The sequence below is a fragment of the Piliocolobus tephrosceles genome, chromosome 1 (assembly GCF_002776525.5).
Source record: "Piliocolobus tephrosceles isolate RC106 chromosome 1, ASM277652v3, whole genome shotgun sequence".
Lineage (NCBI taxonomy): Eukaryota > Metazoa > Chordata > Mammalia > Primates > Cercopithecidae > Piliocolobus > Piliocolobus tephrosceles.
In genome coordinates, this window is record NC_045434.1 from 187,189,646 (window position 1) to 187,203,001 (window position 13,356).

At 50.5% G+C, this 13,356-nt stretch overlaps 1 protein-coding gene across 5 annotated transcripts in view; it reads left to right on the top strand.

Moving 5' to 3' along the window:
- KIAA0319L (KIAA0319 like) overlaps window positions 1-12,433 on the top strand; it is a 130,360-nt gene extending 117,927 nt beyond the window's left edge. For 4 of the 5 annotated variants that reach the window (XM_023232260.2, XM_023232258.1, XM_023232259.1 and 1 more), the window contains 5 exons: window positions 1,772-1,914; window positions 3,018-3,140; window positions 3,710-3,800; window positions 4,907-4,998; window positions 11,173-12,433. In XM_023232260.2, the coding sequence (XP_023088028.1) occupies window positions 1,772-1,914; window positions 3,018-3,140; window positions 3,710-3,800; window positions 4,907-4,998; window positions 11,173-11,360 (637 nt within the window). In that variant the 3' untranslated portion in view covers window positions 11,361-12,433. Of the gene's footprint in view, window positions 1-1,771; window positions 1,915-3,017; window positions 3,141-3,273; window positions 3,309-3,709; window positions 3,801-4,906; window positions 4,999-11,172 lie in introns of all 5 variants that reach the window. The other variant, XR_002735659.2, reaches the window with a different exon arrangement.
- The last annotated feature ends 923 nt before the right edge of the window (window positions 12,434-13,356 follow it).

The following is a 13,356-nucleotide window of genomic DNA, read 5'->3' on the forward strand; positions in this document are numbered from 1 at the left end:
AAGCTCCCCAGGTGAGTTTAACCTACAGTCAGGCTCACTAGGTCAGAGATGGCACGATTAGGGATGAGTATACTCAGCAGCCTGGGAGTAGGAACAGGGCACATGGCTGCTTGATTGATCCAAGTTGGCGGGAATTGGCTGGCAAGCAGTGGAAAGATGTTAGCAAGAGTGCTGGTAAGAGCACTGTTGACAGGGTTGCTCAGATTCACCAGCACTGCATATAGGGCATGAACAAGAGAGAAGCTTCTCGGTTTCCCTGAGCTTCTGGCTTGGACTGGACTGACTGAGTTAAGGAATTCAGGAAGAACATGTGATTGGAAGAAAATAGTATTTTACAGTGGGAAAGAATATGGCCCTTATATTAGACCCAGTGTCTGAGCCCTGCCCCACTAGTGTTAGCTCTGTGTGAAAGGTACTTCACCTCTCTGAACCTGTTTTACTATCTGTGAAAATACTAGTACCTATTTATAGGATTGTTACGAGGATTAAATAAGTTAATGTTTGTATAGTCCCTAACACATAGTGTTCAATTAATGGTTAGGAGTTGATTTTGAGACTTGTTGGATTTGAGGCATCTGTTGAAGCTCTGGGGTAGATAGTCACACAAGTATGTGCAGATATAGACTGGTCACTCAGGAGAGATGTGGGGAAAAGAGATAAAGATCTGAGGGTTATTGATATATAGACCGAAATTGAAACTGTAAGCATGAATTAGTTAACTGGGAGAAGATAATGGGCAATGAACCACACATCCTTTATGGCAAAGGGTTTTTTTGTTTGTTTGTTTGTTTGTTTCCGGAATCGATAATGCCCCATTGTTAATCCCACGGTGCAGCAAGCTTTCAGAAAGTCTGTGGCAGTATTTCTCAGACTTTTATGTCATGCATGCCTAGAAAATGATACATCTTGGGATAAACAGAGAAGGCTGCTTGTACTGGAAGCAACTGGTCCAGGGCCTTGAGGATGCCCAGGTCCCACCCAGCCACACTGCATGCTGAGGGGATCAATATCTTGGTCACACCTGTAAACCAGTGTGACCCACTGATTTAGAAGGTTCTAATTGTAAAACTCACATGGAGCTCAAGAGGCAGGCTACTAAAAATTAAGGCTAAAGCATAGAACAGCCTTGGTACTACCCAGATGTGAGTTCACATGTGGCCTATCTTAGAAATTGACAGTCAGCAAACAGATTCTGGGCATGGAGTAGTATAATTTCATAGTTGTCATCATAATTGTTTTGGCTATGTTGTGACCTATGGATAAGCTTTGATGCTGTCCAACAATTTACATTAACAAAGCATTGTGGTTTGTCTTTCAAGTAAACCAGTCACAAACCCAGCAGTCTTAGCTGGAAAAAGGCAGACAGCAGGGGTGTAGCTATACCAAATCCCCATTTGTCTCATCCTCCAGTTAGATGGAGGGTATGGGTCTTCTTGCTGGAGGAATGGGTTCTTTTGTTAGCTGGGGCAGCTTAGGGCATTTTAAAAAGAACAGACTTTGTAGTCAGACATAACAGGATTGGGATCTGGCTCTGCCATAATCAACTGTGTGACCTTGGGCAAGTTACTTAACCCCTCTTACAGAGCCCCAGTGTTGTTCTCTGTAAAATGGAGATGACCCTGATAACACCTTTCTCACTGGCTTATAGTGACGGAATGCATGTAATACTTAGCACAGTGTCTGTCGCAAACAGAAGGTACTTAGTAAATGGTAGCTGTTGCTGCAGGTGTGGATCGCTTCAGCTCATTAGTACTGTTGCATGTCTCTGCAGCACCAAAATGGTATTTTTTGTTCAAAACGAGCCTCCCCACCAGATCTTCAAAGGCCATGAGGTGGCAGCGATGCTCAAGAGTGAGCTGCGGAAGCAAAAGGCAGACTTCTTGATATTCAGAGCCCTGGAAATCAACACTGTCAGTGAGTAATTCTGGGAAGTTGGGAGCAAGAGCCTACCCAGTGCCTGCAGCTCACCTGTTGGTCCTTTCTGTCCTTGGCCTTCATCTCCTTTTCTCTGGGAAGATGGAGATAATCGTTTTCTTGCACTACCATTATCATGAAAGAGTCCTGATTCATCATTGGGGATTCGTAACTTGGGGCCCATGGACCCCTGAGATCGCGTTCAGAAGGCTGTGAGCTTGAGTGGGGAAAAATTACATCTTTGTTTTCACTAACCTCTGACTGAAACTCACTGTTTCCTTTAATGATAAATGTAGGCAATAAACTACAGTAGTATCAACAGAACCTGTGGCTTTGAGGCAACAGAAATCACAAATAATTTCCTATCACGTTACATGATGTCATTTTTACTTATCACTACTTTGAAGTTATGATAGTGTTTAAACCCACTTCTAGCTCTTGTTATTTAATGCTTATTTATTTGTTTATTTTGAGACAGAGTCTTGCTCTGTCACCCAGGCTGCAGTGCAGTGGTGCAATCTCAGCTCACTGCAACCTCCGCCTCCTAGGTTCAAGTGATTTCCTGCCTCAGCCTCCCAAATAGCTGGGATTATAGGCATGCGCCACCACGCCCAGCTAATTTTTATAGAGATAGGGTTTCACCATATTGCCCAGGTTGGTCTCGAACTCCTGACTTCAAGTGATCTGCCCGCCTCAGCCTCCCAAAGTGCTGGGATTATAGGCATGAGCTACCATGCCCCACCTGTCTTCTTAAATATTTCAAAAACATGTTTAATATAATTATTGCTTTCCTTTGAAGTACTATCTGTATTTTATTTTTGCAATTCTGAGAAGGGGATGTGTGGGACATAAAAGATTAGGAATTGCTGATATTGACAAACAAGTGAAAACAGACTGAAGTGTCTTTGTAGTGGCCGTCCTGACTGCTCTAGTTTTGTCCAGTCGAGATGAGAAAGGCAGGCACCATGCCCAGGGTGGGTCTCGAGGACATTTTACCACACAGCATTAATCTGGGGTGCTTTGGTGCTCTCATGGGCTCTAGGTGCTGCTTGTCACCCCTGGCTGACTCTTGTTGACCTTCTTCCCTTTGCTGCCACTCTCAGCATGTCAGCTGAACTGTTCTGACCATGGCCACTGTGACTCGTTCACCAAACGCTGTATCTGTGACCCTTTTTGGATGGAGAATTTCATCAAGGTGCAGCTGAGGGATGGAGACAGCAACTGTGGTGAGTTTTCTGTGTGGCACAGTGCCAGCCTGTTTGGCACTGAATGTGGTTCTTTGCTGAGTGGGTGGGTGTTGGTGTTTCTGAAGCAGATGAGCAGGCAAGGATAAGAACTTTGTGTATTTTCTGTTTGCAGAGGACTTTTACTTCCTTCCTCCACACTTGCTCAAGGTTAGAGGAAAGCCCTGAAGCAGTCGTGTAAGAAGAACCAGGCTTAACTCAGATCCAATGCCAGTTACAGCCTAAATCCCACTAGCTGAAAAGCCCCTGTCTGTTGGAGTGCCTCCACGCTGTGGCCTAATGGAAGCCCTCGTTTCCCTCTTAAAGCTCTTTTCAGCCTGCACCACTGCTGCAGGGTCTCAGGGCTTGCGTGGAGCAGGGACTGGAAAGCAGGGACATTTCAAAAGGTTTAAAGCTTCAGCTGCCCTTAACGCCAAGATTTCACCTTCCTGGGGAACCCTGGGGCATTCTTGTCTCCAGAGTGAAGCCACACCTGCCCAAGCTGGGGGCAGCCCAGACCTCCCTCCCAGCCTCTCCTTCCACAGCCCTCACCATTTTGATTTTCTTGGCAGAGTGGAGCGTGTTATATGTTATCATTGCTACCTTTGTCATTGTTGTTGCCTTGGGAATCCTGTCTTGGACTGTGATCTGTTGTTGTAAGAGGTAAGATGGATTTTCCTTTGAAATTCATTCGGGCTTCTTGTCATACATTCGTTCCTCAGAGAGGTATTTGGCACCTTCCACATGGAAGGACTGGGCTGGGTCCTCAGTCAGCGTTAGAGAGTTCTGACCCACCTAAGGCATGCATGGGCAGCTTTCCTCACCCTGAGACTCTTCTGAGGGCAGAGGCACACTCCTTCAGTGAGTGGCAGCCACTGCAGTGATTTGGAACCTGGGAAACATGACTGGGCAGGAGCAGGGCAAGGTGGGGAGATGAGTGTGACGGCCAGGGGTACAGACCTGGATCACATCTGTAAGGTGTGTTTTCTTTAATGCATCACAGCGTAGCCTCACCAGCATAACCCGCGCGTTTTAAATTCTGCCTTCCTTTCTAGTTGGGATTCATGAGTGTGCGTGTTTCCACACAGGTATGCACTTAGGCTAGCCAGGCTCAAGCGTCCTGTGTTTTTTCATTTGAGTCTTCCTATTGAGTCTTCTAAGATGGAATGGTTACATTTATGTTTTCATTATTAATAATATTATTTCTGTGTATACTGTGTGCCATAATATTTTTATAGGTAATACCGTTTTTCATACACATAACCTTTTCCCATTTTACAGATAAAAAAACTTAGGCTCAGGAAAGGTACATCACTGTCTGAGGACCAGTTAATAGTGACAGAGCTGAGATTCAACTTGCAGCATAACCTCTTCTAAAACTTAGAACTAAAGGAATTTTAAAAAATTCCCACCAGTCTAAGACAACCACCATTACCAACTTTGTTAGTGTAGTGCCTCTCTCCTCCCACACCCTTCAAGCAGAGGATTTTGTTTTCTTTATGTTTTTAACCAATCTGTCCTTCATTGCCCCTGTGGGATGGTGAGTCTGTGCCAAGGTGGGCATAGCTCCCTTGCCCTTCTCCAGAATCGATGAGGAACATTTGAGGAACAAATCACAGTTGCCACCTTTCCTGGCTGAGAAGTGAGGAGAGGACACCCCTCCCAGTAGGTGCCCCACCAACACAGGGCCCCGCATGCACATCTGACTCTCATCCTCATCCTCCCAGAGAACCTCTTTCCTGAGCAGGGGTGGGGGTTGTGTTTTCTAGGCAAAAAGGAAAACCCAAGAGGAAAAGCAAGTACAAGATCCTGGATGCCACGGATCAGGAAAGCCTGGAGCTGAAGCCAACCTCCCGAGCAGGTAGAGGCCCTGGGCGCCAGAGCTGCTAGGTCTGTGCCCTCTCCTGTGGAAGGCTGCTGTCACTAGCCCCTCCTGAGTGTATCACTAACAGTTCACTGTGCTTGCAAAGCATTTTGTTCCCTTTTGCCTGATGAAGACTGAGGGTCAGATTTGCCCTGAGCTGCACGGGGCAGAATGCCTCCAGGACCTACTTCGCGTGCTACTTCCGCTTGGTGCGGGGGCTGGGCCTCTTGTTTTCCTTCGCCTGGGCATTCTCCTCGTGTTTCCCACCTGGAGTTCCGCTTTCCCAACTGCCCCAGGTGGTCAGGGTCAGGGACCTTGGACTTGTCTCTTACTGCTGACCAGTCTGTCCTTTATGGGCGGAGATGAGACCCAGGCCTGTGTCTGCCAGCTGACCACCTTTCAGCCAGCCTTGTTCTCCTGTCTTCCTATCTTTATTATTTGGCAAGTCCACAGCTTCTGTCAGTGTCTTAGGGTAGATAGGAGGGCGTTTTCCCTGCACAAACACTAAGATGACTTTGAGTGATGGCACTGGGAGATTAGGGCAGGTAGTGAGCCTGCCTTCCTTGGCTGGGCTGGGTCACCTGGCGAGGGTTTTGCTCATCACGGATGCCATGGGACAGGTATCATTGGTTTATGAGAGCTAGACTCTCTATAAAGCGATTCCTAAACACTCTGCAAATAGAACTATTTTTATGTAAAGCATTTCTTAAACACCTTTCATGCATAAAGCTTTGTGTTAGGGAGAGGCTGTGGGGTTATAGACAGTCATCAGACACAGGCTGAGCCCTCAGTCTAGTGAGGGAGAAGAGACACACAGCAGCAGAAGAGAACAGGCTCACAGCAGTCTGGACGCTGCACCAAGCAGCTCGATCCACCAACACTGTCAAGGTGGAGATTGCAGGTGGTGGGGCTTGAAATGAGCCCAGGAAACTAGAGCAGTGAGGGTAGGCGGAGTATTTCACCCAGGAATATTGAGAATGAGGGCCTGGAGGTGAAATGTGCAAAACCCACCCCTCACGCCGCAGCCAGGGTTTTTTATCATGTTACTCTGATCATGTTTTTCACCCCTTGACATTCTTCAGTGACTTACTATTTCTAGCACAAAAAGCTAGAACTTTTGATCTGGTAGATGTGGCCTTTGTGAGCTTACATCAGTTTGTTTTTCTAGAATCTCTTTGCTGATCTCCCTCTTTTCTAAACGAGTTCTGCTGGTTCATCCAGTAATCTCTTTTTTTAAAATGTGGAGACAAGGTCTTGCTCTGTCACCCAGGCTGGAGTGCAGTGGTATAGTCATAGCTCACGGCAACCTCCAACTCCTGGGCTCAGGTGGTCCTCCTGCTTCAGCCTCCCAAAGCAGCTAGGACTACAGGCATGCGCCGCCATACCCAGCCCTAGGAAGTTCTTTCTTATCCCTCCCTTAACCTCCTCAAGTTGTGCTCACCTTTCTCCCACATCCCTAGGTCAGCATTTCTCTTGCTGCCTCATGATGAGTTATGTTTGCCTGTCTCCCCACCCATCAGTGAAATCCCTGAGGGCAGGGGCTATGTCTCATTCATCTGTTGATATGGAGCGGGACCACTGTCTGCCAGGCCCTGTGCCAGACACTGCTTATATTGTGGTGAATCAAACGGACAGACTCCACTCTTGTGTAGCTTATGTCAGACAGACATTAAGCAAACTCACAAATACATAAAATATGCTCATAAAAGTCCTTTATGAAGAAAAACACTTAAGCTGAGACCTGGATAAGTGGGAGCTAGCCAGATAAAGCTGCAGGAAGTAGCATTCCAGGCAAAGGAACAAAACTGGTGCAGACCCAGCTGCTGGAAGGAGCAGAGAGCATTTGAGGAGGTAGAAGCAGGTGACATGCTGGACAGGTTCACCCTCCCACAGAGTAAGGGGTGAGCGACCCAAGGCTCAATGGATGAGCAGGGGCCCTGCTGAGGGCTCCTCTTGAGCACAATGGGGAGCCACTGATAGCTTTTTAAGGGGGTGAATGGTGGGATTTGGTTTACATTTATTATTATTTGAGAGAGAGTCTCACTCTCATCACTCAGGCAGGAGTGCAGTGGTGCGATCAAGGCCCACTGCATTCTTGGCCTCCAGGGCTCAGGTGATCCTTCCACCTCAGCTTCCCAAGTAGCTGGGACTACAGGGTGCGCCACTATCCCCAGCTTTTTTTTGTATTTTTGGTAGAGACAAGATTTCGTCATGTTGCCTAGGCTGTTCTTGAACTCCTGGGCTTACGTAATCTGCCTGCCTTGGCCTCCCAGAGTGCTGGGATTACAGGTGTGAGCCATGGCACCTGTCTTGATTTCTATTTTAAAAGACAACGGTGAGCTGGGCGTGGTGGTGGGCGCCTATAATCCTAGCCACTGGGGAGGCTGAGGCAGAATTGCTAGAACCTGTGGCTGTGGAGGTTTCAGTGAGCCGAGCTCACTCCAACCTGGGCAATAAAGTGAGACTCTGTCTAAAAAAAAAAAAAGAAAAAGAAAACGGTGGCTGACAGATGCAGGCGTTGGAGAGGGAAGGGCTGGCTGAAAGGAAGTTAGAATGTCCTAGGGGTTGAGAGGCAGATAGATTCTAAATACATTTTTGAGGAAGACTTGATGAGGTTAGCGGTCTGTTGGCCGAGGGGTGTGGGAGAAGGGGAAAGGAAGGATGGCTCGTAGCTTCAGCACTGAGCCTCTGTGGGTCGGGTGGTGGTGGTGTCCCTGATACCTGGGTAAGTGGGAGAGACTGGAGAAGAAATGTTGGAGGAGATCAAGTGTTTGGTTCAAGACGGTTATGAGTGGAGTTGAGGAAATGAGAATGAAAGATTGACAAGTCCCAAATTGTGAAAGTTTCACTGTCAGCCTGCAGAGTTAAACATTTATCCTGGTGATGCTGGGAAGCAAAGTTTTGAATGTGCTGGTTTAGGAAAATCAGTCTGGTGATGGCATATAATAATTGAAGGGGAGTGGCTACAAGTGGGGAGACCAGCAGGGAGATTTTTGGTCCAAGAGGAGCTGACAGTGGTTCACACAGCGTGATGTCAGTGGATTATAGCTAGGCCTGGCAAGGTCAGGGCTGACTTCCAACCTGAGAGATGGAGAATGATAGTGCTGTTGACAGAATCAGAACCTCTGATGCAGTGACTGGGTAAGAGAAGATGAATTAAATGGAACTCAGCAGGAGTCAGACCTGGAACTGTAGAAATAGGAATCTCCCACCTGCTGGCGAGGATCAGCACCACAAAGGGTCACATCCCTTATGGGACAGAAGAAGAGGCCTAGGGTTGAGGAGTCCAAGAAGGACCGTCGAGGAGGGAGGAGAGGATTCATTAGGGGACAGCCATTGGTGTTTGCTGCTGCAGAGGCCAAAGAATCAGAATCGATGATAGCACCAGAGGAGCTCCTGGCCCATCAGAGAACTGTAGTAGAGTGGGGAGTGACAGTGGAAGTGAAAGCGTGGGCGATTTAGGAAGTGAAGTGAGGAGATGAAGGCCCTGAATATTTAAAAATCCTTGGCAGGGCGCGGTGGCTCAAGCCTGTAATCCCAGCACCTTGGGAGGCCGAGACGGGCGGATCACGAGGTCAGGAGATCGAGACCATCCTGGCTAACCCTGTGAAACCCCCGTCTCTACTAAAAAATACAAAAAACTAGCCGGGCGAGGTGGCGGGCGCCTGTAGTCCCAGCTACTCGGGAGGCTGAGGCAGGAGAATGGCGTAAACCCGGGAGGCGGAGCTTGCAGTGAGCTGAGATCCGGCCACTGCACTCCAGCCTGGGCCACAGAGCGAGACTCCGCCTCAAAAAAAAAAAAAAAAAAAATCCTTTTAGAAGCTGAGCAGTGAAAGCTAGAGAAGCAGGATGGCAGGCAGAGGGCAAGGGCCTCCTCTTCCTCGGAGGGGGGCTCATGGGCAGATCTGGGGGTGGTGGTGTCGAAGGCAGGTAGAGGCGGGACGCGTTGGAGAGGTGCTTCCTGACTGAGGAGGAAGGAGAGAGAAGGGGAGAGAGGAGAGAAAGGGAGCCATGGAGTTCAGATGCCTCTTCTGAGGCAGGAGGGGAGAAACAAGGGGTGATGGCCCGGAGAAGGGCTGTGCTGCAGAGGCGAGATTGGATGGGAGCCTGAGCTCAGCACAGCGGACATCTTAGGGAGAGGGGAGAGCCACAGGGTGTCCCAGTGGCATCTAGGTGACCAGAACCAACAACGTGCGACCCGGTGAGGGCAGCGGGGCTGTTCTCTTGTGGACAGTGTCTACCGAAGGGAGCTGGGAGAGCCCGCTCAGGTTCGGTGTGGGTCTGAGCAGGCCAGAAGCACTGGTTCTTGTTCTGAGCTCAGTAGGTTAGCAGGTCCAGCCTAGAGTCGAGTCACTAGGACGACAAGGAGAATGGGATTCAAGACCATATGGTGTCAGGTATGGAACTGAAGAAGTTTAACTGGAAGAAGGGTAAATTGAGTGGGGAAAGGGGATGTGTGTGTGCGGGAGCCTGGACGGACAGTTTGCCGGGAGAGAGTTTAGGCTGAGGATGAGCAGTAACTGAGGAAGGAGAGCAGTCCCACCTGGGTAAGTGTAGGGCTGCCCCCTCAGGAGGCCCCCTTTACATTCAGCAGCTATGGCTTTGTTTTGTTTTGGTTTTGTTTTTTGTTAGTCTATTGATTTTTTTTTCTAAAACTTTCTGTTGAAGTATATTAGGTTGAACCTAGGCTCCTGTCCTCACTGCTATAGCCAGAGGGGCTTTGGGAAGGAGGCAGCTGTGAAAGGGTGGGTATTTCAAGGGGCGAGGCAGGGCCTTTGGAGGACCTGGGCCCTTCCCTGGGCCCTTTCCACTGTCCCTACCACACTGGAGATGCCCTGGCTGTCAGTGTTCTTCTGTGGCCCTGCTGCTCCGCTGCCCGAAGACTCAGTAGGAGAGGTGGCTGTGCAGTCAAGACCCAGAACTGTAACCCTGACACCGACGTGGGGGAGGAAGCACCCTGCCCGAGCCCCAGAGCACGTGGCACAGGCACAGCTGCACATGGGCAAGGTCCTCAGGCACACGTGGTCCTGAAAGACAGGCACCTCAGGGTCTGGATGCGCTCAGCCTGGAGAGCTCAGGGCACTCCCAGCCTTAAGTCAGGTGTGGCCAGGAAGGGCTGAATGGCTGGGAATCCTCTCAGGACACTTGCAGTATGTGAGGGAGATCTGGATCCTTCTCCCCGGAGTAGGGAGAATGGTTATTGGATGATGAGATTGTGGTGCTGCCTGGGTCAAACACACCTCACCTGACTGGTTACATTTTTTAGAAAGGGGGGAGGTTAGCTCCTGGGCGTGGGCATTCCCAGGACCCAGAACACTGCTGAGGGGGTGCCACCTGTTGGCAGCTCCCACTTCTAGTCCTGCTGTCTCAGCCTGCTGTTTACTTTCTCTGGAGTTTTTGCACCAGCCAGAGGGCAGTCATCTTGCTGTTGGAGCTCTTCTTATCCGACCACATTTCATGTCTGTGGCGTCTCTACATCTGTAGGGATAAGTAGTGAAGGGACTACCATGGCTTGCAGAATTGCAGGTGTCTTCTTCGACCTCAGGTGCTTCCTACAGTTCTTGCTTTTTGTGTTCTGGTGAGTTGGCTGCTTAGGACTGCTTCTGAGAGTCCCCAGCAGGAGACCTCTCCAAGCATGCACCTGCTCTGCCACCCTAGCATCCAGTGAAGCCAGAGCAAACAAGAGCCCACAGAGCAAATGTCTCCATGGACTGCAACTGCACTGCTGCTGTGCCAGGACTCAGCCGCCCTGCTGAGCTAGGATGCAGCTAAAAGCTCATTCTCCAGAGCCTGACTTCTTTGTGCTTTCTTGCCTACCATGTCACTCCATCCATAGAGGGAGATGATAAAATATTCTAAATCTGAAAGGTGAAGAAAAGAGAATATCACTAGGTGTCCTGAACCAAAGCTCATGGATACTGGAGATGAAGAACCAGCAGGGGACCCCAGGTGTGCTCTCATCCATACTCTGTGACACCCCTGAGTGGACTGTTCCAGCCAGTTGGGCCCGGGAGAAGGACTAGGGAAGCTTCCTTCCATCTGCACCTCCCAGCCTGGAGAGGAGCCTGTGACTTGCCCTGTTCCTTGGCTCCTCAGGCTGGGGTAAGGTGTGGGGGTGGCTCCAGCCTGGAGGCCAGTCTTCTGACGCTGGGTTCCTTGTTTTCCCTGTAGGCATCAAACAGAAAGGCCTGGTGCTAAGTAGCAGCCTGATGCACTCCGAGTCAGAGCTGGACAGCGACGACGCCATCTTCACGTGGCCAGACCGAGAGAAGGGCAAACTCCTGCATGGTCAGAATGGCTCTGTACCCAACGGGCAGACCCCTCTGAAGGCCAGGAGCCCACGGGAGGAGATCCTGTAGCCAACCGGGTCTGTCTCCTCAGGGCAGGGCCCAGCACACGGCCAGTCCTCCTACCTCCCGAGTCTGTGGGCAGCTGCTATCCCAGCCTCTGCTGGTCATTTCGCCCTGACAGCCCCAACCAGAACCCCTGGAACTTGAATCCAGAGACGTCCTCCAGGAAGCCCTGAACGAAGCTGTGAATGAAGAGGTTTCCTCTTTACACCTGTCTGCTGGCCCCAGATAGCCTCACCTCAGGGCCTTTGTTTGCGAACTCCCCCCTCCCCCGAGGGCAGACCCAGCCAGCTCCTGGCCTCTGCAGCAACCTGGTGGGCAGGGTCACTGTGCCCGGAGTGCTGCAGGGCGGGGCCTGCTGTGCTGCCCGCACACCTGAGTGCAAAAGCAAGCACTGTGGGCATGGTGTTTCCTTTTCTGGGGTAGAGTACGCCCTTTCGCCGGGCAAAGAGGAAGTGGCACCCTCCGCCCCCACAGATGCTGAGATGGCAGCATAGAAATGATATCCGGCCCCTGACACTGGAGCCCCACTCCCTTCTCCCATCCGGCCCAAGATTAGGGGAGGAATGACTGTGTCAGGGATGGCGGGTGGCCTCTCTTGCTGCCAGGGCCCTTGTCAGAGCAGCCAGGCTGGACAGACAGCCTCCCTCTCCATGACTGGCACCTGCTGCTTTGGGGCTCAGGCCACCACTCCCTGTCCCCAGAGGAGACAGCCCCAGATGGACTGGAATGTTGTGGCATGACAGCGCATGTGTGCGATGGCCCTGCCGTGCTCCCCTCTCTGTCCCACCATCTGTGTGTTTTCTGTGTCCCTTGCATGTGTGCGTGTTAGAGTGAGCGCGTTTGCATCAACTCATTGGGCTTTTGGCTGCTCAAAAGGCAACTCTGACTTGGAAAGACTTTCAGCTCCTTGGAACCAAGACTTCCTGAGTCCCTCTGGCCCTCGCCCTGTTCCACCATGGTTATCTGGGTATTGGGGAATGGAAACTTTGGGGGAGCAACTTTTTAAAGAGACACTTACAATTTCTACTACTGCACTACTGTCCGTTGTGGGATGATTAAACATGGTATTTAATTGTGCACTCTGCTGGCTGTGCTGCTTCACGCTACATCTCGGACCTATGCACAGCTCCCACCCCCTGGGCAGCCCTGTGAGGTCATGGCTCTGGCAAGGAAGTTTTGGGCCTGGCATCAGCACACGCAAGCAGTGGTGCTGGGCCCTGCCTGCCACTGGTGGTGCGAGTGCACCACCCCAGTATCCCTGCTGGCTTTAAGGGAGGAGGGTTGATGTCCCTTCTTCCCTTTTGTTAACACAAAAATGATCATGTCCACCTGTGAGCAAGCTGGGGGGACACAGAATATCCTAAAGTCCAGGCTGCAGCTTTAGAAATTTTGACCACTCATCTTCCCTTTGGGGTTCCCAAATAGTAGAGGTTGGCCACATGCCTCCCAATGGGTTGACTGTACCTAGTTCAGAGAGCACTTTGCTGGGCATGTGGCTTGGGAGGGCTGGTGCACAGCCTAGCACTCCAAGGCAGGGAGGAGGGAAGGACCACTGAGCTCATGCTCCCTCCAAGGCCCTGGGCACAAAACCCTGCTGCAGGAGGGCAGCAGTGGCTGTTTTTACAGATCGAGAGCCAAGGCATAGTGAGATGAAGTAACAATCTACACAGATGCTGACAGGAGAACTCAGGCCCGGCAGAGCCTGCTCGCTCTGCAGCAGTGTCTCCAACCTCAGCACGAGAGGCTTCTTCAAACAGGTTGCTGGGTTTCTAATTCAGTAGGTCTGGGGCAGGGGGAGGACATAAGAATTTGCCTTTCTAACAGGTTCCCAGGAGATGCTGATGTGCTGGTCCTGGGCCTCCCTTGAGAACATTTGGCCTAGAAGTGCATAGTCAATGCCACATGAATAGGAGCCAGCACATGTCCCATCCTGAGTGAGGGTGAAAGAAGTAAGTTCAGAAAAGGGAGGGCTTGAATCTGCCAAGGTGTGTCTTCCAAGCTA